Raw genomic sequence first — 24,067 nt, 5'->3', positions numbered from 1 at the left:
CGTGTAATTACAGTGGGTTCTTTTTTTTTTCCTCGTTCATGATCAAATAAAATGTAATCTTTAGTTCACGACATTTTTAGCTCTGGGTTAAACTGTATGTCTAACTGCCTAAGCCTTATTTTAACCTGTTGTGTTTACAGGGGAGTGACAGCACAGTTTTAAACTACCTTACCGCTCCGCTGTGTTTCAATTTCGCTTTAACGCGCCTCTACCAAACTATGCACGCTTTGGTCACGCTGCATTTCTCACCCAATCACAGTTGCACATCGCTGAGGATGTCAGCCAATCATATCTGAAGGCTTCCGTTACGTATGTAGATAGTTAGTGTGATCTCGTGTTTCTAAATCGTGTAGTCACTGTCGGAAGCTAACGGCAATCATTCACAAAGCTGGGAAGCAGCAGAGTTTGTCCGTTTTAGCAGTTAGGAATCTAAACCAGCGCCTTCACAATGGTAAGAACATTAAAAATAAGTTAACATCCGCGCGGCTGGTTGGATAAAAATTATATTAAACTGAGTTTGTAGGCTAACAGAGACTTGAGCTAACAACGGTAGCATCAGACATCTTTAGCATGGTCACTAAAGTTACCTACCGGTAACATCTGAATTAATTCTGAGGAAAATGCGAATTTAGTTTTACAGTAAATCATTATTTAATTACTGATAATGTCCTAATGAATAATTTAGCTCTCGATTCTGGAGAATAAAACTAGAGAAAACCTGGAAGCTAAAAGCTTAGCTTCTGCTACTCTTGAGCTAGCGTTGATTTTTGTGCAGGATTGTTTTTTTTTAACTCACTTTTTTGGCTTTGGTTTTAGTGTATTTCGTTTTTCAACGCTAGTGAGCGTGTTTAGTCTCAGCCAAAGCTCACTAGACACTGTAAGATTAAACAGACACTGACAGATTAAACTTTAAAGCGATGAAAACAGTTAAAACTGGATTTTCTAAAGCTACTGTCAGAAGCAAGCATCAGCAACCTGCATCTCAGGAGCGCTGTTCTCCACTAGAAAACCTCATGAATTGACAAATGTATACATGCAATATTTCACACACTTTCTTACTGTTTATGTGGTAAGATGGTAGCTCTTGTGAGAGTTACACTTTTTGGTGTTAAAAATTTCTGCTTAGTCAGTATACGTTTTGCTTTTGATTTTATAATGTATTAAATAAACGCTATTTTTCCACTGTAGCCAAGTCAAGACTATTATTTCTACAGAAAAAACAGAATACATTTAGATACTTTTTAGACACAGAAAGGGAGAAAATACGAATATGACAAGTTATACCACAAAAACAATATCAGTAGATGTCAGTAGATGGTCTAATCCTAATAGAACAAAATCCAGGACTTTTTTTTGGTGGTATTCTAACTAAAACACAGAAATTGATTTGTTATACATGCTGTATACATGTTTGTCATTTTTGATACCCAGTTTTTAAGCATGTACATTCCCCTGATTCAGTTTTATGGTAAGAGGAGACAGTGAAAGTATGAGACTTTTATCTTTAGTAGTTTTTCAGATATTCATGTTCATCCAAACTTTGGACCAAAAAATCTTCAGGCAAATCTGATGACCCCAGTCATTTGAGGTGATGTGACCCTTTTATAGATTTGGTTGATCAGGTGATTGATCCATTTTTGTCCTCCATCCTCTTCTCCTCTCCCAGTCTATTATGTCATATAATGGCGGGGCTGTCATGGCCATGCGGGGGAAGAACTGCGTGGCGATCGCAGCAGACCGGAGGTTTGGCATTCAGGCCCAGATGGTCACGACAGACTTCCAGAAGATCTTCCCCATGGGAGACAGGCTGTACATCGGGCTGGCTGGTTTGGCGACAGATGTTCAGACAGTGTGAGTGGGAATCTCGTCCTCTCAAAATGTCTTTTTTATGCCTGTATTTTATTTGCTCTGCTCGGAATCAGCTCATTGGTTTGCGAACTTTCAGCTCAGTTTCTTAAAGTTTGAAGTGAAGCAAAATATGTTGAAAGAAATTAAATACAAGGGTAAAAAGTGATTTTTCTGTGTCCTTTCCTCATGTTTTATTCTCATCCACCTGCACACAAGGAGTCTTAACTAAATGAGACACCCTCACTTCAGAGACCAATTTTTTTTTTTTGAATGATGTTAAATATATGTGATATTTGGCACAGCTGGATCATCTCTCAGCCTGCTGCTGATGTATTTTATGATCACATCTTAACAGTTTGGCAGCAGCTCTTCCTAAAGGGTTTGTTCCTGCTGTCTCAGCCTGTACCTGGGAATAACTACAAAGTCATGTCAATGGGAGAAAAATTAACCAGGGTCCAGTTTAACCAGACTAAACATTGAGTGTGAAACCACCCAAATTTAATTACCACAGTCTTCGTGTTTGATAGCAGAAGATGGTAGTAACAGACTTTACTGAACTAATTTCTGATGCTGAATCAGGACAGATCAGTGGTCGAATGATTTCTTGTCATCCATCCCTTTTTGCAGAGCCCAGAGGCTGAAATTCAGACTCAACCTGTATGAGCTGAAGGAGGGTCGCCAGATCAAACCCAAAACCTTCATGAGCATGGTGTCCAACCTGCTGTATGAAAGGAGGTGAGTACACTGAACTGCCGAAAGCATGAATACTAATTTGTCTTTTCTTTCTGCCAGTTTGTTTGAACAATGAACTCAAAAGGTCACCTCAGTGATGTTCTGTGTTTATACTTGCACAACAATCTATTGGACGACGTACTCCTGGAGTCTGAGCTCGGTCCAGTCAGTACTTTAATGCGAATGTGGGAATGCTGGACACTTCTTCATGTCTGATTCTCTCATTAGGTTTGGGCCTTACTACATCGAGCCTGTGATCGCCGGATTAGATCCTAAAACCTTTGAACCCTTCATCTGCTCCTTGGATTTGATTGGCTGCCCCATGGTGACAGAGGACTTTGTTGTGAGCGGCACCTGCTCGGAGCAGATGTACGGCATGTGTGAATCTTTGTGGGAGCCGGATATGGTCAGTATTAAACCTGAAACCACCTGTACTTGGGTTTAGTTTATTTGTGTTCAGATAAGTCTGCAGGATTGTTAGTGAGCTTACCTTTTCTTTCTTTTTAAATTTAAATATCTGTAGTTTTAACTTACACTGTTCAACATCCAAGGAATTTAAACGCAACATGGTGATTAAAGACGCAGTAATTCTTCTGAGGTGTTGAAACTCTAATGAGTGTTGATTAGAATTTTGTTCTGGTCGTGCAGGAGCCGGATGATCTGTTTGAGACCATCTCCCAGGCAATGCTGAATGCAGTTGATCGAGATGCAGTTTCTGGCATGGGAGTCGTCGTACATGTCATGTAAGTATGGCGTGCAGGTTTGCATCCACACTGTCTTTCAGCCATGGCTGGTGTAACAGGTGGGGCTTTCCCTGAATGAGGGGTCCGAGAAGAATTAATCTTATAGTGGTGGTACACATCCACAAGATCCATCATTTCTATGCTGCTTGTTCTTTGTCTGTAACTAAGCAACCAAGAGACAGACCTCAGTCTCCCCTCTTAATACTCCTCATTTATTTCTTCACCTTTCCTGCGTGGCTTTAACTTTTTTCCCTCTCCTTTGTGTTTTGGTAATTGTCTAAATGACCAGAAGTTTAAATCTCAATATGATTTAGACTTCCAGCAATTATGAAAAAATGACATGTTTGCACTAATTTTTGCTACAAAGATCAATTTATTTTTTGCTATAAATCACACCGTTGGTTTACAGCAGTGTTTTCACCCCTCCCTGACAGCTCAGTCTGTTTAGTTCAGCTCAAGACAAGATGACTGACAGAGGGTTGTTGGTCAATGAGGTCCAGAAGTAGGAAAAGGTTAGATGAATCTGTAGAAGTGTTACCCAATCAGCAGTTATGTGCATACAAGTCAGTCCACATGACGAACATAACAAAGTATGTATTTTGGGGCTGAGCACAGCGCAGAGCTGCTGGGTGGAGTCTGCAGTGATTGACAGCTGTTTTCTTTTGTCTGGCAGTGAGAAAGACAAGATCACCACACGAACCCTGAAGGCCAGGATGGACTAGAGCTCCTTCTTCTCTTCATACGTCATTAACTCAGATATTTTGTACAAAAATAATAAGAAATCCTTGTATTGTGTCTCTTTCCTCATTCGCACTGTTCAATAAATGAACTTAGGTTTAAACAATAAACACGACCGATGTCATTGTTGGAGGATCTTGTTTAAAGTTGCTTCTAATCTTAGAAATCGAGTTCACTGTCGAAATCAATGCCTCAAAGTGAAATCGCAAACTGATTGAATGAGCTCATCAAAATCCTTGATGAGTTGTTAAAATGCTCTAACAAATTACATTTTTAAGGATTGAGGGTGAACCACAAAGTTTAGACTTCACCTTTGACATTTGTGCCACTTGTTCCTTCAGACCTTCACCCTTGATAACACACCTGTGTGGAGTAGTGGGAGAGCAGTTGAGGGTTCAAGTCCAATCAGGCACACCTTCCAGGAAAGCTCACCAAGAGCACACAAGTCTCCCACAGAATAAGATGATGTAGTTTAAGGCACCAGTGGGAAAGATGTTGAAAAAGCACAGAAAGAAAACAAGCCCCTTAAAATGCCATTTACAGAATATTAAACTCACATAATGTCAATATGAGCTCAAGAGGGCTGGACCAGTAAAGCCATTACCTATAAAAAAGGAAAAAAACTTTTATTTGTTAAAGTAGTACACATTTAATCCCCAAGTTACAAAAAGTGCAGTTTCAACAATTTTTTTTCCACATTATAAAAGAAATACTGCTGTAGTAAATCACAGGAAATGCATACAAAAAATGCAGAGACTGCCCAGTAATCAAAAACGTTTCATGCCAATTCACAAAAATATCCCGTTCTTACTGTGAACCTACTGTATTTTTATATGCATGTAGTAAATACTCAAACATGAACACTTCTGTCATTTAACAGTTTTTCTTCAGCTGAGCCACAGGGCATGTAAGGCTGTAGAGTTGACAAAACAAAAATACTTTGCCCTCCTAATTTTCACATTTTCCAAAATCATCCAAATGACCCCCAGACCGTTGGGATGACAGCCTGGGTTTAAAGCAAACTGGAATTTTTCCTGGTTCCAGAGTCAAAATCAGGCAGGAAGTTTTCACCTGCCATCCAACAGCATGTTGGATTAATGGTGCCCATCTGGCCTCTGGACACGCTCACAAAACAGCTTCTTAATGTAAAGAGTTTGTAACAGTATAGCAATAAGAAAAAAAGCATAATAGATTCACTAGTGTAAATGCAGTCTGGACTAATAGTTCTTATTGGTATAGTAATCAGATTACATGTAATCCATTACCCACCAAAGCCAAGTGTTACAAATATGAGACCCAAGAAGCAGAAAGAAGCACAGCCAAACCACAAAAACAAGATAAAACTCCCTTTAATATGCAATGAATCATTTTCAAGTAACCTTTTTTCCTAATGTCTGCTGGTAACAAAACAATACTGTATACAAACACAAAGTTGCTACATTAATGTAAACAAGATATAAAAATGATCCTTATGGTAATAAAACAAGTATTTGCTGCAGAATTCCCCTTTTTAAAGTGAATGTTTTTGTTGTTTTTTTGTCCTCTTTGACCGACCTCCACCAAGTTCACGGTTAAATTGGAAAAATATTCAGAAACAATATGGCAACAGAACATTCAAACACGGATTTTTTTTTCCTTTTTTTAAAAAGTTTTAGTCGTAACACTCAGATGCCAAGTTCAGTGGTTCGATGTTTCAACTGGTGGAGTCTCATGTACAAGTCAGCCATGCATTTTTTTGATATTGCATTCTTTTACTTAATACACCATTATATATTCATGTGTTCATCACCCTGTCGTTCCAAATCCATCAGAAGAACTTGTAAAAAAAACAAAAGAAAAATTGTTACCGAGAGAGAAGCCTGATGGCGACTGTCGAAGAGTTTGCCATGCAATCAGACCTTTCTTCATCTGCGTGTGTGCTGCATGTGTGCGTTTATGTCTAATAGAAATTATAGGAACAACAACAACATGAACAGAAACTAAAGAGACTCTACTAACGAACTGGTAACTGCTGAAGCTGACACACTCATTCAAGGCATTAGTGAGACAGTTTCCGTGCTGGCGTGAGGAGCAACAAGGTGGCTGAAGGAGAGCAGGTTCTTTTTTTGTTGTTTGTTTATTTGTTTGTTTGTTTTTTAAGAAAAACACCACAGGGAGAATACCAGGAACCAAATTCAGTGAGAGGGGTTCACAGGTGGAGTCGGGATAGTGTAACAGGCTTGATGCTGAGGAGAGGTGGTTTAGTTTTAACGATGGGAGACTGACCTACACTGAGGTGAGGGAGGAGAGAAACGTGTGTGTGTGCGTGGGCGTGGCATCTGACAGATCTGACAGGGAGAGACCAGCTGGCTGGACTGGAAGATGATGTTTACGATAAGATGTTGGACATGAACTCGTAGAATCGTTTGGAGTACTGCTCCGGGTTCACTGTCGAGATCTCGGCCCCCGCCTGGGAACAAAAAAATAAACATAAACACGATTTAGATGAAGTGACACATGTGATAAAGTACACAGCACCACACATTTCAAGAGGAAAAAAACAACAACAAACCTTTCAGGGAAAACCACACACAAAAGCTGTTACCACGGTGACTGTGTCAGACAAAGCGATAATAATTATAAAAGCAGTCTTTAAATGACAGAGACATTAGACTACAGGCTGCGGCGATCAATCGCGCCATGTGATTAACGTCATCAGGAAGGAGGTGGTGGTTAGAAAGAAAGGCTTTCAGTCCACGGGGCCACGCCTGGGCAGCTTTTGTCTCGTCGTGTTTACAGCGGCACACAGCTGAGCAGCAAAACAAACAGTCGGTGGCGAGCAGAGCGCTAATCTTAACACTCACCCCATGTTTCACAGTTTTGGCAGCATGTGCAGCTTTTTTCTTAGCGTCATAGTGTGTGAGAATGTCGATGATAGCCATGAAGTATACCTCCTTCTTCACAGCACCTGTGGAGAACGCCACGAGGAGATTTTATTAAAACAAACAAAACAGCCGATAAAGACGGCGTTAATCTGCTGGCTGCGAATTTCAATAACACTCATGTTAAAGGCGGCGCTCACTGTCATGGCTCTTGATCGCGTAAACATCCACAGAGGGGTCGAACTCCCCGGGGCCGAAAAACCCGCCGCAGTTCAGAGGGTTTCCGGGACTGTCGGGAGGCGTGCCGAAAGAGCCCGTTAACACGCCTCCTCCCATCCCGTCGTTCTCGTACTCCTCGTCCTCCCCCGTGCCCTCCACGTCCATCTCCTCTTGCTCCGCCCGCTCCACATCATGGATGCCCACCAGGAGACTGTAGTCCATGATCTTCAGAGTGGCCAGGAACTAAAACACACAGGAAACACTTGGTTCAAAACCTCTGCATCTCTGCACAGAGCAGTCGCCGTTCTGGTCTTTCAGACTAACGTTTGGAATCATTTTACAAATTAAATTTCAAGTAACAGCTGTTAAAATATTCATCTCACCGGTGTGATGGTTAAATAAGTGAGGCATGCCGTGTTTACAGACAGTAAGGTTTCAGAAACATTTACTGATTATACCAGCAGGAGGCTGATTTGAACTTTTAGTTTTTTATCTTTAGAAATACATGTTGTAGCCAAGGGGGAAAATAAAAGTCTTCGTCAGGCTTTATGCAGTCATGTGGAAAATTAAGTACACCTCATGAACCACTTTTAGCAACAATAAGCTGAAGTAAGAGTTTTCTGTACGGCTGCATCCGTCTCTGACATCGTTTCTTTAGCTACAGCTCTCTTCAGGCCCCAGTGCAGCATTTCAACCAAACTGAGGTCTGCTCGATAAAAAAAAGTTCTAGTGGCCCGTCATCATTCTGATGTAGATTTGCTGCTCTGCTTAGCATCACTGTCCTGTCACTATGACTCTAGAATACTTTGGTATACAGAGTTCACGGCCCACTCAATGACTGCATGATCACCCCTGCACCACCACGCTGACAGGTGCATTTCTCCAAACACGGTGCAGAGCATCAGAACCTTCCTCTTGGCAACCCTTCGAAACAAGCCACACTTGTTCTGTCTCTTCCTGATGATACTGTCATGAACTTGTGCATTTAACATGCTAACTGTAGAGCCTGAATTGGAGCGCTTGGGTTGTTTTAAGATTACAAGCTAAAATGAGAGCGCATTAACAGAAAAGATCCAAACTGGAGTTCAGACTTTACATGAACTAATCCATAAAATAAATTATATTTAGGCTTACTCATGCATAACGTTTTAGCGCAGGGAGCCTGTTAACAAAAACAATCTCAGCATTTATGCTGGGTGAAGCGGTTTCATTCCAGAGCAGGAACAATGAAAGCCTGAATGTGTGTTTTACCTCTACATCCCGTTTTAGCTTTTCCAAAAAGTACTTTTTGTTGTCGTCTCCTATCTGCAGCTTGTGGCCTTCATTCAAGAAGTCGTTGTCTTTGAAAGTGGGGAGCTCTTTCGCCTGAAGAGAAGAGGGGGTGGTGTTATGAAGCTGCAGCAGGAGCCGTGTTTTATATTCAAACCAAACCTGTTTTTAAATGCTAATGAAAAACTCAGAGGTGCCGGGGCCCACCTACATCATCGGCTGCTGACTTTCAGCGTGCACTGATGTTAACATTCATATTCATGCAGTCATGATTACAACCATGTGACAGAGAAAATACACAAATTTAAGTCAAATCATGCTGACAGCATCTGCTTACATACAAGCACTTAATTTTAGCAGCAGTATGACAGGTTTGCTTGTGGGGTGAGCTAAGGCCATCTATTTTTATCCCATCGTGTCAGCAGACATCAATGCACAGAAATAAAGCCCACCTTCTCCTTGTCGCTGGCTTCCCTTGAGACTGTCGAACCCTAGAAAAGATGCAAAATAAGAATAAAAATAGAATGAGCGAGACACATCAGAGGAAGCATTAGCATATTTGCACACAGCTGTCAGTATTAGAAACACAAAGATGCTTTCTCCTGAGGATACCGGCATGAAAGGAGGTGTGTGCCGATAAGCACCGATTAAAGAAGTGAGCTACATCCACAGTCATCTTCATACAGACCTAGTTCAATCCTTGGGTAGCAATCAGGGATGCAAATATCGAGGAATCTGTCTGGTTAATAGTTACAGAAAAGCCAAAAGCAACAGAAACTGGATGTTTTAAGATTACATTTATTTCTAAAGTTTATAAATTATGGCCTTCAATTAAAAAATACTTCCTTAAAAGAAAAATTATCAATCATTTCTTCACCTTCGCACAGATTGTGATTAATCCTTTATTGTTTTTTATATATTGTATTGTACCCACAGACAGTATAAAAGACAAGTGAGTAGAAGATGAAGACACCGTGCCATTTTTACTGGCCACCAGGGGGCGATACTTGGTTCCAAATAGACTCCAGCTTGTGTGGAAGTGGATGGTAAAAAGTCCCACAGCCTCCTTTCTCTGTGACTTCAATAAAAATCCTTCCTGAGTTTATGGGATTAAGTCTTATTCAGCAGATCATTAATTCCATTTTACTAAGCTATTGTCATTTTAAGAGCCAAAAAAGATTATCTGGGGTATTCTTAATGGCTTCGCTGTTAGTCACAAGCCATTAATCGATGATTGTGCAGTTTCTCAGATGGACCTTTCGCTCTCACATCCGGTTTCAAAACACCAAGATGGCAACAGCAGAAGTTATAAAGACAACCGAACTGCGTTGAAGTGTTTCAGCTCTTTGTCATGGCCTTCATCGTTTAGGGCTGCGCTAATGAACAACGATCGGCGGAACTGATGACAGCAGGATTGCTAATCAAAACAGCATTATCAGTTAAACATTACATTTAATCTCCCTCACTGTAGCTTCATCTCAGCATCTCAACAACACATTGGACACAATAGTTTTATATTTTTATGCTGCTTTTATAGTGAGTTGAGAATTTGTCATGATTCGGGGGGAGATGTTCCTCGCTGTTGGTCTGATTTGAAATGAGATGGGTCTCATGGGCCTGTGTATTTGCAGAGACACTCGTTTATCTCTTTAACCCTGCATGTGTTGGTCAAAGAGTCTGCTGTGTGTGGGGAGGGAAAGGCATTTTATACCAGTATAATCACGAGCATGGATCCCCAAACAGTGCTTTCGTTCCCAGGAGACTCCTGGCTATATGAAATTGATTTATTGTCTAAAAACATTTTACTGCCAAAGGAAAAAAAAAAGTTCAGGAGGTAGAGCAGGTCATCTACTAATTAGAAGCCTGGCGTTTTGATCTCCGATGCTCCCGTCTGTATGCCAAATATCCATGGGCAACATACTAACACCCAGCTGCTCTCTGATGGATGGAAATGTCAGAAAATACTTGAGCATAGAAAAAAGCTTGTATGAATGGGTGAATGAGGCCTGTTGTAAAAAGCACTTTGAGTGCTCAGAGTAGAAACGCACTTTACAAGAACGGGTCCATTTACCACAAGTGCTTAAATTAACACATATTGTTAAATAACCCTCAAGTTTAAAAAAAATGAAAGCCAAATTATGAAACTGAGTTTGAAGAACGTATGCGAGACCGTAAATGTGGCGTAAAGCTCTCTAAAAGGATGATGAGACTCGTGTGCATGTGCGGCGTAGCCAGCGTACCTACCTTCAGGTCGTATTTGCGGTGTACGGTGAGCCGATGGCTGAATACATTCCGGGTCACCACCATGTACGTCTCCACCCCGTCCACCGTTAGCCTGTACATGCCCAGGAACTGAGGGAGCAGCGTGTTGCCATGACACTCCACTATAAACTGGAGACGGCCAGGGGAGGCGAGCACAGAGAGAAACAGGAAGTGTGGGGGTGAGGAATCAAATACACGCAGAATACAAGCTGATTAAAAGTGAGCGCAGCTTCGTTTCTGTGTTTAACTTTAAAAGGCAGAGATCACGCTCTCCTCCAACACTCCTGTTGGGACGGGAATTATTCTGCTCATTTCCAGCGCCACGCGTTTATTCCTGGACTCTGCTAAGCTAGCTTTGCACAATTCACAGCTCAGAATAATCCTTCTTTATCTTATGGCCATGCTGCAGATCCAAGCAATCCGTTTTAGCTCCTCCTACTTCAGGCTTAATTTCCTCCTGATCTGCTGGGGCTGATATGTCCCTAAACTTTTATATTCTCTATGACATCATAAAAAATAAATACTGGTGCCGGAGTGTATAAACACCTGTGCTATCAATTTGAAACTCCTACGTCGCTTCATTCTCGAGTTCTTCCGTTCACACACCTGTGTCCACTCCGCCCGCCCTGCAGGGCGACAGCAATAATCCATCAGCCTTTTACGGCCGAGGGGTAAAAAGTGAAGCTGGGCGTTTCACCTAATTTGTTGTGTTATTCTTCTTTTATTCTTCACCACTGACTCACACCAGATTTTGCTTGACAACAGGCTTCAGCCCTGCATGGCTTTAAACTGACAAGCCAATTGTTTTACAACATGTTTGACTTATTGGTTTTTAATCTTCTGTCCGTGCGTATATGACTGTATTTTACTGTGCGCATTATCTGTGGCTTAGCGAGAGCCACCTAAATAATCACAGGGATTACTTGTACAAACGCGACCTCGTTATTTAAAACCTCGACCATTTCTGTAACAATACATGGACAGAAAATAAATTAATAACAGGTTCTCTTTATCTTTAGATTCAAATCTAGATTAGAAATTATTTAACAAACTGATGCTCCTGAATTTTTCTCCTCACACCCGACACGTGAGCACATTTCAATACTAGGATAATGAATCACAATAAAAGTCTGGCTCTGCAGTTCCTCGCAGCGGTGCCTCTACCTGGTGATATTTCTTTAGGATGTTGTGCATCTCAGCGATGTCCTCACTGGACACGGTTTTGATGACGAAGCGGTGGTCGTAGCTGGACAGGATGCGGTTGCCGAAGCGGCCCTGGGTGTCGCTGTTGAGCGGGGCGCTCCTGGTCAGAGAGTTCTGCCAAACCAAACGCAACAAGGTGGATTAAGCTCCTGTGAGAGCGAATGAACATTTCTGCTTGTGCGTCAGTGTCTGAGGTCTCACCTGGTAGTCCTGGTCATCAATGCAGAACCTCTCCCTCAGGTTTCTGAACACCATGGGGCAATACTCTTTAAACTTAAAGCGACTAGGCAGGTTTTCTCTGGCAGGAGAGACGAACAGAGTCAACACAATCTAAAACGAGGAATTAAAAATCACTGACTTCAACTTTTTTTGCTCGCTGTTGGATTTATTTCTGCTTCTCTGGAATCAGACTGAACAAAGAGATAGTGTGAAGTTGTCATTTGCAGTACAGCAAAGGGCAGAAAACAGAGAACTCACTCAAACTGATTTAAATGTAAAGATCTCAACAGCATTATTGCCCTGATCACTTATGAAAAACAAACAAAAAAATAGATTTTAAAAAGCTCATGTATAATGTGATGCGGCTACTAATGCAGCCACAAATCAAATATTTCTTTATGTTGCACTGCTTGTCCTCACACTGAAACCACTGCAGAGCCTGATGCACTGGGATATGGACCATCACAGTTTACAGCTTATAAGTGAGAAACGAGCTCTCCTGAGTAAATAAAGCACTTTGGAAACTGAAATGAAACTTAACTAGTTCAGATCTTCTGAACTTTTTCGCTGATGTTGAAAAAAGAAACAAAACAGCACACTGATTCATTTTAGTTTCACTGAAGGCTCAACCCAGAGCAAAGAAATGGAGCCAATGTGGAAGTGCCAAAAGTTACAGTTCCTCTAAGAGCCTTCCACATACAATGCACCGCTGCACTCTTACATCTATTCTTTTCTACTGTTTGCGCCACACAAGAACAGTTTCCTGCTGGGAAACACTTTCATGTGCCGCTGCCAAATTTCCACACAGGTTGAACTTTGACTCCAAATTTAAAAGTTTACAGCAAATTTAAGCATGTTGGTATGAAAACCAGTTTCAGCTTCTATGGATAGTTTTCTAATAACTCTGAATATTGTGAGGTTTTGTAACGTATCCACCTGGATGCTGTGGTTTAGGGGTGTCACCACTGTGATTCATAGAAGCAGTTAGAGCCGGTCTCTGTCTGCTGGAGCAAAACTCTGCTACTCCGAGTCAAACTGGACCTTTTCTGTGTGCGTGTGCTGCTGGTGCTTTCTGAAGCATGTCTTAATCAACTATCAGGATAAAATTAAGGCTTGCTGTGAGGTACAGACTATCCAATGAGTGAGATCACGGCGTCCAAGTCCATCTTTTATACAATCTGTGGCTTTCGCGATAAAAGCCCTTTTTCCATTAGTACCTACTCGGATCGACTCAACACGGCACGACTCGGATCGACTCGTTTTCCATTACAATCTAGTACCACCGAATGTGCATGGGGTCGTTATAGCAACGCAGCCAAGAGTCCCACAATTAGCATACGACACGAAGGCTGAACATCGAGGCAACGATACACCTGCTGCTCGGTCGGCTTTACGTCAGACTCGGGCTTTGGTTTTTTTTTTTTGCGATTTCCCTCGTTGTTGGGTTTGATTTTCGCAAACGACATTCATGACTCATCGAGGCATGACACTGACTAACCAATCGGTGGTATGCAGTCTGTCGATGTCACACTTTTGGATCACCTCGGATTGCGTGGAACCCCAGCAGAGTAGGTGCTAAAAAAAGTATCTGGTACCAAGTACGATCACTTAAAGAAAACCCTGAAAACTGAGGCGAGCCGACCCGAGTAGGCACTAATGGAAAAGGGGCTAAAGGCTCCACCTTCAGCTGATCGATCTACAACAATGGATCCAGTCCAGGTGAGGTGTGTCAACACTGTGAAGGATACTGGCCAATGTTTATTCCCTAAAATCAACCAGTCCTGTAGTATAACTTGCATATAATGTAATATGTGATACTACAAGGATTTTAGGCATTAAAAGTTGCTGCTGTTTTAGATCGACTGTACAAAATACATTTTATAACAGCTGTAAAAGCGCTCAGGCAGCCCTTGAAGGACGAGCATACCTGAGCAAAGAGACAAAACCATCTGCACCTTAATAATGAGTCAAACGCTCAAAAACAAACAAACAAAAACCTACACAGAATTCATTAGTGGGGGTGCAAAACACTGCTAAATGTGAGCAACAAAGTGACTCATCTTTGGGGCAGCATTGGCTATATTTCAGTGATGTTTTTTTAATTCTACATTGTTTTGTCCACTCCTGCATGCAGGACCGTGGGACACATTTCTCTACCTCAGCCGTGCAGGGGTTAAGAAAACAGTGCAGAGTTTCAGTGTTCCCAGGTTGGTACTTTGCAGTGAGGATGATTTAAAGCGTTCAGATGAGCTTCAACAATAATGTGTCTAAATGCAACCTCGTCCTGCAATAACATCCTCACCGTGGATTCAGATACCAGGGCGTTCGGAGGGCTGCTTTGTACCTCTGAAAGGATTTCATGAATGCAGAAAGTTAAAGCTACAACCTGCAATCTCTGACCAGCGAGCAGACTTGCAGAGTCCTTTTATGAGGAGTCAGTCTATCAGAATCAGAAGGTGTTCTGAACCCTGCTGGAGCCTTGACACTTTTGTTTACTTGTGGATTACGGACAGTGCCTAAGCTGTGATGTACCTACTTGTTAAATAGGTGGTTGTCCACTTTGATCTTGCTGTAGGCTTTAAAGTCATCTGGCATCAGCATCACTGGTACAGGCACATTACTTAACTCGTTAATCTGAAAGAGGGAAGTGAGAACGAGAGAGAGAAATGAGGAAAGAGCCTGAAGAAGAGTGCAAACAGCTGAACAAACAGACTGCACAATTACTGAGGAATAACACAAACCAAGGGAGCAATATTGGCTTTTGCAATTTTGATCTGAGCACAAAACCAATAAAAAAAACAAAAAAAAACAGACTCCTACACAAAGTACTCAGTGAGTAGTGCAGGTTAATTTATAGAACAAAGCCACGACTACCTGTAACACAGCTCAGTATTTCAAAGCCGTTTCAAATCTCTGACAGTGATTAACTCGGGGACCAAAGAACACGCAGGCAGGTTTTCTTGCTGCTGCTGCGCCTCCAGACACTCGGCTCATTTACTGAAACTCATCCAGAGCAAAAGCGCAGTGATGAGCTCCGGAAAAAACCTTGCAAATCGCATAAATCACTTTATAGAGTGATGAAAAGGGACAGCACACAGTCACGGTGCTGCCATTTAGAGGAAATAAGTTCTTCTCATACTGGAAGTAAACAACACAGTCGGGTATGCACAAATAATCAGCTGATACTGGCTCTGCTGACTGATTATGGGATGTTAGACGCTGAAATTTGTTACCAATTTTGTGCTTCCTTAAAGTTCAAACGCTGCGATCAACGTTTTAAAGGTCGTCTAATTTTAGTTTTTCGTCATGCAGAAAAATGAATATGTTTGGTTACTTTGTAACTTTTTTTTGTTTGAACCCATGAAGTGCCAACGTCGCCTGTGTTCAGTTTAGTGGAAGACGATCCTCTTGCTCTTATTTTGAAAGTTCAGCTCACATTTGGTTTAAAGTTCCCTTTAAGCTGCGACTTTCTGGAGGAAATCAAAAAAACCTTTGGGCATGGACAAGAGGCATCAGCTTATTACAAAATGCTTTTATTAGCTTCTGATCCTAACACACTGTCCCTCAAAAGAACGTGGGAAATGGACTTAAATCTCAGCTTTACAGTGGAGGAATGGCATTCTCAGGAATCTGAAAAAATGTCACGTGAATTGCGTTCAAGATTGGTCCAATTTAAGATTTTAAATAGAGTTTACTGGACACCCTCACGGTTGCTGACGATGCATGCTGGAAGTGCCAGCAGGTAGGGCTGCCACGATTAGTCGACTAGTAACGATTACGTCGACTATTAAAATCGTTGAAGACTAATTTAATAGTCGACGCATCGTTTGAAGCTTTGTAAGATCCCAAAAGACGCAGGAATAAGTAGTAGGATTTAAGAGTGTAATAACGGACTGAAACAGAAGATGGCAGCACTGCATGTACAAGGATGCCAGCTGCCGTTAAACCCCGAAGAAGAAGAAGCAGCTGTGTCCCAGAATTCATAGCGCGGCCCAGCTCAGTTGTCAACAATGGCGGCAGCTAGTTAGTTTTAACTTTACTCTTATTATTCTTTCTGGGTCACAAAATAAACATTTAACATATTTTCAGGTGAGAATGTAGCTGTGTAAACCTCAAATATCTGCTCAGTTTATCAAGACACCACGTATTTTCAAAAGCGCTCCGACGTTTTCAGAGACGTCTGTTACCCACCGCTAGCTCGATAGCTAGCCGGGGGCAAGGCTCACTAGAGCCGTGAGAACACCGGACTCCCGGCAAACAGTTTTCAAACCCACCGCCGTCTTTCGCTACTCAGGTTAAACATGATATATAAGTCACTTAGATAACTTAAAAGTGTTGTTGTTTGCCTTTTTTTAAGTATTTTATTGGTTCCTGATTAAATCGGTTTGGCTGAGATTAAAGTTAAGAGTTTTTACACAGCTGAATAAACGTCAAGCAGATTAAACTCCATCTAAACAATCTGAAAATGTCATTAAAATTTAATAAACTCTGATCTTGTCTTTATTTTTAGTTAGCACATACCTTTGGTGTGGCCCGCGAAGCCACACCAAATTACTAGAGCTGGCCTACTGGTATTATAAAGCTAATATATATATTGTTTAGTATTAAGCTTTGCTTGTTCCATATTCAGTTTTTCAGCAAAACGTGTTTGAGTCCATAAGAAAAGATTCATTCTTATATCTGGAGGAATAAATATATTTCAATAAATATTAATGTTAGCCCGCGACTTTGTTCCAGTTTTGAATTTTGGCCCACTGTGTATTTGAGTTTGACACCACTGCCTTAAACACTTAAAGCTGTAAGCTAATGATAGTTATATAAGAGCAGATGCTGCTGGTGCAATAAGCTGTATGTTTTACGTCCAATGGATGCATGATCTGATTAGTCGACTAATCGCAAAAATAATCTGTGACTAGTCGACTATCAAAATAATCGTTTGTGGCAGCCCTACCAGCAGGGAAGCGGCACACTTTTACATTTGCTTTGGGGGTGCGTCAAAGTCCAAGATTATTGGATTCATATTCACACCGTAGTAGAGAAGGTTGTAGGTCAAGGGGTCCCATTTATGAACAGTCTTTACGTATTAGGAGACCCTTCAGCTTTGAGTCACTTACCTACTCCTCTTGCTCATTGGGTACAAACAGCTATTATGCTGGAGAGGAAGCCGTTGGTGAAAGAGTGGAAGGCCTCATCGACTCCTCAGTGGTATACCTCTTTGGGACAAGTGGCAGCTTATGAAAGATTATCATATAGATTGTGGGCGACCGTGGCTAAGGGGGTTGGGAAGCGTATCTGTAACCGGAAGGTCACCGGTTCGATCCCCGGGCTCTCTGTCCTGGTCGTTGTGTCCTTGGGCAAGACACTTTACCCTACTGGTGTTGGCCAGAGGGGCCGATGGCGCAATATAGCAGCCTCGCCCAGGGCAGCTGTGGCTACAACCGTAGCTTGCTTCCACCAGTGTGTGAATGCATTGTAAAGCGCTTTGGGTGCCTTGAAAAGCGCTGTATAAATCCAATCCATTATTATTTAATAGACTGGACGACTATAACGACAAATGGGCTAACTACTTTTCATACACAGGTCAGTGACGTATTCGGCTAAAGTAGTTAAGGTCGGACTAAATAGGATAGCTGTAATTGGGTCTATGTGAAATATTGGCATCATTGTGTATTTATGTTATTTTGGATCTTTTTTTTTTTTGGATAGAAACATGCATCGATTCTCAATTTGTTTTGTTGTTGTGACTGGGAATGTCCACTCTGTTATCTTCTGGGTGTTTTTTGTTGTTGTTGTTTTAATATTAAAATCTAATAAAGTTTGAGTCATAAAAAAAAAGAAAAAAAATTAAGTTCAGCTCACCCCAGCCCTTCCCGCCCACATGATCCCCTCCCCTTCAGTGGATGTTTTGCCAAATGGTTGGACATATTTCAGCTCAAACTTCTTAGACTCCAGCTCACATCAATAGTGCTCCTCCTGGGCCCTGTGCTTCGTACGTCGCTTACTACATCCAAGATCAAATGAAACATCCAAGACCAAATCATCGCGCTAACTCTGAGCTCGCTATTCCGGTTCCCCGAACACACCTGTTGTTGACGATTAGTATAGCTGGATGAAGTAATGTGAGATCACTGGGTGGCCCAACAGGGGCTACGCATCGATAGTAGAAACATTGATCGGCAACCCGCTGATTGGTCGGCGAAAATGTCGAAGGAGCGCGCTCGGTATTTTTCGGCAGCAGAGCAAGAACTCTTGAGTGAGGGATTTCAGGAGTTTCAGAGTTTAATTAAAACGCAAGGGAACACTGCAAAGGCTGCAAAAGCAAGGAGAGAGGGCTGGCAGAAAGTTGCTGACAAATCAAACTCGTAAGTAATTCAATAATAACAATAATAATGGAGTGGATTTATATAGCGCTTTTCAAGGCACCCAAAGCGCTTTACAATGCCACTATTCATTCACTCTCACATTCACACACTGGTGGAGGCAGCTACGGTTGTAGCCACAGCTGCCCTGGGGCAGACTGACAGAAGCCAGGCTGCCATCGGCCCCTCTGGCCAACACCAGTAGGCGGTAGGGTAGATTTATCATATCACACCATATTATCCAATATTATATTACATTATATTATATTATAATATGTTATATTATATCCCCTTTCACATTAGAGCCACAACAGGACCCACTAGAACATGGGAACAAGTAAAAGTGAAATATAAGAATATTCTACAGAATGGTAATATTTATCACTTATATTGCTTGTCGTCTCTTGGAAAGAGACCCTGGAATACTCTGTTTGTTTGTTCATAACAGCAACCAAGAAAAGGGCAGAGCAAAAAAAAAGACAGGTGGTGGTCCTGCACCCCCTCGTCAACAAGTTGGTTAAGTGAATAATACCCTCACGGGAAAATCGATATCTCTCTATGAGCACACTGTCGCGCTGAGCTAAAGGATCCTGTCTGTCCCGCAATATACGCTGAATTCTGAGGACTCTCCTTATCAATCTTGCACCTTCCGCAATGGGTGGCTCGCGTAAACGGACAGGATATGACTGCGACAGACTTCCCAAATCCACCTTCGCTTTTATAGCCGTGGTCTCTCATCTTGATTACACGAAGTAATTTACAATTACTACTCTGAAATATGAATTACATCTGTAATAATCACATACATGTAATAGAATGTTAATAGTACATTTCCCTTTTTTAGGAAATGACCTGTATGTATCTGTGTGAAATCAATAAAAGGATCAAGTGCTGCATTATCTTTAGTTACATTGATGTTATTTATTTATGGTGAAACAGTGGTGGAATATCGCTGTTGCTTTTGTATGAATGAAGCGGACATACCTGCGTGGCCGCGATCTAATCCTGTTTACATAAAGTAAACCTGCTCCCGAGCAGGTTTACGCTTACGGCTCTGTTGCTATGACAGCAAGTCCCGGATGGGCTTCGGGGAACCGAACGATCCAGGATCACGCGAAATCGTCAACAATCTCATCCAGCTAACTCACTTAGCGAGGTACGAAGAACAGGCCCCTGCTCTGGAGGGCACAGTAAACACAACCATGCACCGCTACAACAATCTCACCAAGGCTGCAGAGCACAACTCAGACCACTGCAGTCCAAGATGGGGGAGCTGGACTTCATCCGCAGGGGAGAGACTCACTGAAGAAGCTAGCACTCATACCGATCAGTAATGTATTTGCAGAGGAAAAACTTACAAAATTGCTCAAAGAGCTGTACATGTATGCCTCCCCACCATAAACTGAATCTATATTTGAGAGAATATAATGTTAGTATAAAATATTGGTATCAGCTGTAGGTCATACCACTTTCTGCTATCTGATCACACGCAGAGATTAGCTTTTACTTGCTGATTTCTAATTTTTAAAAAAGCACTCTACAGTCTTACCTCAAGCCACCAAAGATAAGTCCAATATTTTCAATTTGACAGAGGTGTTTGCCCATGACGATCAAAGTTTCCAAACCAGATTTTCAACATGCAGAGAATCCAGTTTGACAGCTTCCTCATACCGGAGGCCTTACGTGTGCGCCGATGTGATGCAAGAAAATCAAGATCAGCTCACACTGTCTTTTAAAAATCTGTGTCGCGCGTCCATGTCAGTGAAGGAGTTTTGTTGGGGGATTAATAACATCACACAGGTGATGTCTCACATCACCTCATACACAGAGCAACAGTAAATCCTGCAGCATCACAGCTCAGGCTGCATTAAAAATGCATACGACTTCTGAGTGGAAGACGAAGGCTTTGATGAGAAGTCTGTTTGATGTCTTGAATCAGCTTCCCGCCCACACCTCAAATCGTCAGGACTTGTGTGCTGCTCCCACACACACACACACACACACACACACACACACACACACACACACACACACACACACACACACACACACAGTTCACCAGCTGAATAATGGAGATGCTGCAGTGATAGCCATATCATTAGCAGCTCACTTAATTCCATAGCAGTGTGCATTTATTTGCTATTCCAGGCAGGCACAGGCACTTCATGTAAATAGCATGAAGTGGGATATTCAGTCTCCCTGTCCGGATCGCCAACATGTCCCAGGGATCCTAACCCTTCTGTTACTACCTGTTAGACTTTGTGTTTTGTTAGTCTAATAATGAAGAATTCAATCAAGTATGACTGGAGCACAAATTAAAAGGACCCCGGGAAGAAATGACAGCTTTGTGTGTCAAACAAGCAACATTTCAGCACCAGGAGTTCCCCAAGTCGGCACAATATTTTTCAAAAAACTTCTGTGTCACACCTCAGGGGGTTGTTTTTCCGCGCATCAATCAAGCAAGAGTGCAACCGCCCCTTCACAGCAGGCAGAACTAAACTGCTGGTGCATAGCCCACTCCATCCATCCATCACTGGTGTCCAATCTGCCCCTTCACTGAGCTTTTCATAGGCATAGGCAGCCTCGTCCAAAAGCGAATGCGATAGATTTTCTGCTCTATTTATAGTGAAATGATGTGATGGAGTAAACTGCAGCGAACTGGACGCAGGCGCGGAGTGCGGTAGCTGCAAACGCAAGTCTCAAGAGCAGGTTTATTTGAACAATAGACAGGCTGCTGTGAGCAGCTGTGTGCAGCTGAAAATCTGTGTAACCTGCTGCTCCGGCTGCCTGTCACACCCCTCCCACCCCACGCCTGCACGCACTTACAGCAACAGCTCACGATACAGCAACAAGATACCGAACACATTTTACGATGGCAGCTCACTGAATGATCCCTCTCTCTCTTACACACACATACAAACGCAAAACGTATCACAAATATGCACATTTTCTCAAAAGTTAACCAAATAAAATCCCCGCAAAACTCGCGCTTCAGCCACAGCCACCCGTGGAGGCAGCGGCGGCAGCAGTCCGCTATTAACTGCACGAAAACGGCTGGATTACAGCCCAAGTACAGTGTCATATACTTGGCTGAGTCCACGCATGAAAAAGATCAATTACAGGGCATCAAAACTGGCTTGACAGATGAAGGTAGCTGGCTAACAAGCTAGCATGCTAGCTAAATCAAAACAGCGGCGTAAACAAACAGCACACGGGCAGACTGCACAGGTATTTACCGTATGGTTGACACCCCACATTAAAACGCTGAGTATGGGCTCACTGGCGCGGAATAATTTCACTTTCTGTCCTATAAAATGCTTCTTTTTCGTCTTGGTTTTGCTGGCGCTGATGGGCGCTGCGCTGGTGCAGTTGGATGACATGTCTCCGGCTGGGGATTCAGGGTACGCAAGACGGCGGTCCGGGTCGTTCACACAGCGATAAATAAAAACTAAATCTGAAAGTACAGAGCGTTTTTCCTTTTCGAAGAAATCTATAAGTGCATCGTGCTCGTTGACCAACTCGCAGCGAGTCTCTGGGCAGGATGACTGTCTGTTTGGGAGTCAGCGGTGAAGCATTTTGCGCCGTCACCACCCTTCCTCCTCCCGAGCAGGCCGCGGCGTATCCACACAGCAGCTAGCCGGCCATCGGGTTACAGCGCGGCCTCGCTCTAAAAACAGCCTGCAGCGGAGAACCGTCGCCGAGGCAGATCCTCTTCTCTCCGCTCAACGCCTGCAACCCAACACTGATGCCGTTTTACTTGGAAGTGAGTAATCCCGTCATGATGAGCGTGTTGTCACCAGCCCAGCGCTGAGATCGGGGTCTCCTCAAGATGGCGTCCGTGCTGCACTTCACAGTCAACAGCGGCCCCAGCAGGCCAGCGGGGGAATTGCAGGGATTCCCACAGTGTACCGCTCAGGGTTTGCTGCTCGAGCAGTGGTTCTCCCTTTTTTTTCTTCTGACGTGCCCCATTTAAAAAAAAAAAAAAGTTCATGTAGACTCCAGAATTTTCTTCGTTTTCTTTGATGGCTGTCAAACAACACTGAGGTGTTCTGTAGCCACTCCTGCTTGGCCGGAGTAATGAAAGGAGACTCCAAAACGCAGACCTGCATGCAGCACGAACTTGTGCATTTAAATTTACACCCAGCTTCACAATATCCATTTAATTTATAGTTTCTATTTCTTTTTCGTCTTCTTTTGGCTGCTTCCTTTCATGGTCACCACAGCAGATCATCTCCCTCCACCTCACCCTGTCATAGAGGGCATGTTATCCCAAGCATCCCCTCTGCATGTCCTCCTTTGCTACATCCATGCACCTTCTCCGAGGTCTTCTTCTCGCCTGGGAGCTCCACCTTTTTTTGGGGGGGGGACAAGAATGTCCGATGTTGGTAGTAATTCTAATAAACGTGAGCACAAGAGAGAGGGAGACACCCTACAATGAACTGAAACATTAACTTGTTATTTATTCCTGCTTAAAACAGATTATCATGGATTTTGAAATCTTATTTGATTTTCATTTGTACTTATTGTACAGGCCAAGTGTGTCGCCAACCCTCACACTTTATCCTGTTTTGTTTGCTTGTTAAGTTAGTATAAGATGTAATGACATGTGCTTTTGTATATTGTATATTCTGGTACTTTAGCACAAGAAATATCATTTAGTGTGCATATTAGGGTTTGTTTAAATGAAATGGACAGAAAAGGTTTTTTAAAAATGGAAACACAACAACGATGTAGACTGCGTTATGAACAAGGCAGGAACAACTTTGTGTCCTATTGTGTTTCAGCTGCTTTGTTTTCATTTCTGTTGCAATGCTTTCTGAAATTGTTTACACCTCAGGGTCATCGTATTACCGGCACACAATCGATAATGCGTCAGTGTGGTGTGACCCCCCACATGAAAGGCTCACCCAGGAAAATTTTATGGCAGGAAGCATAAACGCTGTTCCACCAGAAACATGTTTCTAAGGGAGGGGAGGCGGCCCTTAGATATAAACAGTGGAGTCATTCTGCTCATTTCCAGCTTCATATTTTTTATTTTTGGTCCTAGAGTAACTTTACATAATTTCCAGATCATTGACTCTTGGAGCAACCCTCAGTTCATCATCTGTTTGAAAAAAATGTTTTTTTAGCTCCTCCCCATTTTGGCCAACTTTCTTTTGATTGGCTTCCCCTCATAAGCAAAAGGTTTGAACAGCAGGTGGATAGGACTTAGCTGTGTCTGGTGTTCACATGTATCTGGTTGATGTTAATTTTCACTGCTAATTTTCCTGTGATTGTGTGGACTCTACAAGCCATTACACTAAAATACAGCCACTACGCATGTAGCCTTCAGACTGACTCTAAAGAGAAATTCAAAAAGTAAAACAGGAAGCTCTCCATTTCTGCAGCTGTATAATCCTGTACTTAGAGAGATCTGGTCTCAGTGACATCAAACAGAGCCACACTGACTAGGATAGAATAGAATAATCCTTTAATTATCCCAAAGGGGGAAATTTGGAAATTTGACCACATGATTTGAAACTTGCTTTATGTTTCTTTCTACATGTGAGTAAATACAGGACAGGAAATAGAGAAAACTACGACATATCCCATGCAACGCTATTGAAAATTCACC

At 42.4% G+C, this 24,067-nt stretch overlaps 2 protein-coding genes across 2 annotated transcripts; one reads left to right on the top strand and one right to left on the bottom strand.

Annotated features, from left to right (window-relative positions):
• The first annotated feature begins 260 nt into the window (after positions 1–260).
• Positions 261–4,171, top strand: psmb3 (proteasome 20S subunit beta 3). Its single transcript, XM_026169753.2, has 6 exons — positions 261–451; positions 1,667–1,851; positions 2,476–2,583; positions 2,809–2,986; positions 3,229–3,323; positions 3,997–4,171. The coding sequence occupies exons 1-6, from the start codon at positions 449–451 to the stop codon at positions 4,043–4,045; spliced, it is 618 nt and encodes a 205-aa protein (XP_026025538.1). The 5' UTR covers positions 261–448; the 3' UTR covers positions 4,046–4,171.
• Positions 4,172–5,394: 1,223 nt separating this feature from the next.
• LOC113023591 (phosphatidylinositol 5-phosphate 4-kinase type-2 beta) lies at positions 5,395–22,321 on the bottom strand. The gene is made up of 10 exons (XM_026169751.2): positions 21,690–22,321; positions 14,631–14,728; positions 12,077–12,173; positions 11,837–11,989; positions 10,655–10,801; positions 8,863–8,901; positions 8,393–8,506; positions 7,123–7,384; positions 6,905–7,008; positions 5,395–6,510 (listed from the first exon to the last, which is right to left on the bottom strand). Exons 1-10 carry the CDS (start codon positions 21,831–21,833, stop codon positions 6,430–6,432), a joined length of 1,239 nt encoding a protein of 412 aa, XP_026025536.1. The 5' UTR covers positions 21,834–22,321; the 3' UTR covers positions 5,395–6,429.
• Positions 22,322–24,067: the final 1,746 nt, after the last annotated feature.

Source organism: Astatotilapia calliptera, chromosome 6, assembly GCF_964374335.1.
Source record: "Astatotilapia calliptera chromosome 6, fAstCal68.1, whole genome shotgun sequence".
Taxonomy (NCBI): Eukaryota; Metazoa; Chordata; class Actinopteri; order Cichliformes; family Cichlidae; genus Astatotilapia; species Astatotilapia calliptera.
The sequence above is the reverse complement of the archived record's forward strand: the minus strand, read 5'-3'. Positions and strand labels throughout refer to the sequence as shown.

Excerpts from the sequence above, each read along its gene's own strand:
- psmb3 (XM_026169753.2), top strand. Across the intron at positions 1,852-2,475 it reads GCGACAGATGTTCAGACAGT|AGCCCAGAGGCTGAAATTCA; the intron begins GTGAGTGGGAAT and ends CCCTTTTTGCAG. Across the intron at positions 2,987-3,228 it reads CTTTGTGGGAGCCGGATATG|GAGCCGGATGATCTGTTTGA; the intron begins GTCAGTATTAAA and ends CTGGTCGTGCAG.
- LOC113023591 (XM_026169751.2), bottom strand. The coding sequence starts at position 21,833 with ATGTCATCCAACTGCACCAGCGCAGCGCCCATCAGCGCCAGCAAAACC. Across the intron at positions 14,729-21,689 it reads TGTGGGGTGTCAACCATACG|ATTAACGAGTTAAGTAATGT; the intron begins GTAAATACCTGT and ends TCCCTCTTTCAG. Across the intron at positions 11,990-12,076 it reads TTGATGACCAGGACTACCAG|AACTCTCTGACCAGGAGCGC; the intron begins GTGAGACCTCAG and ends TTGGTTTGGCAG.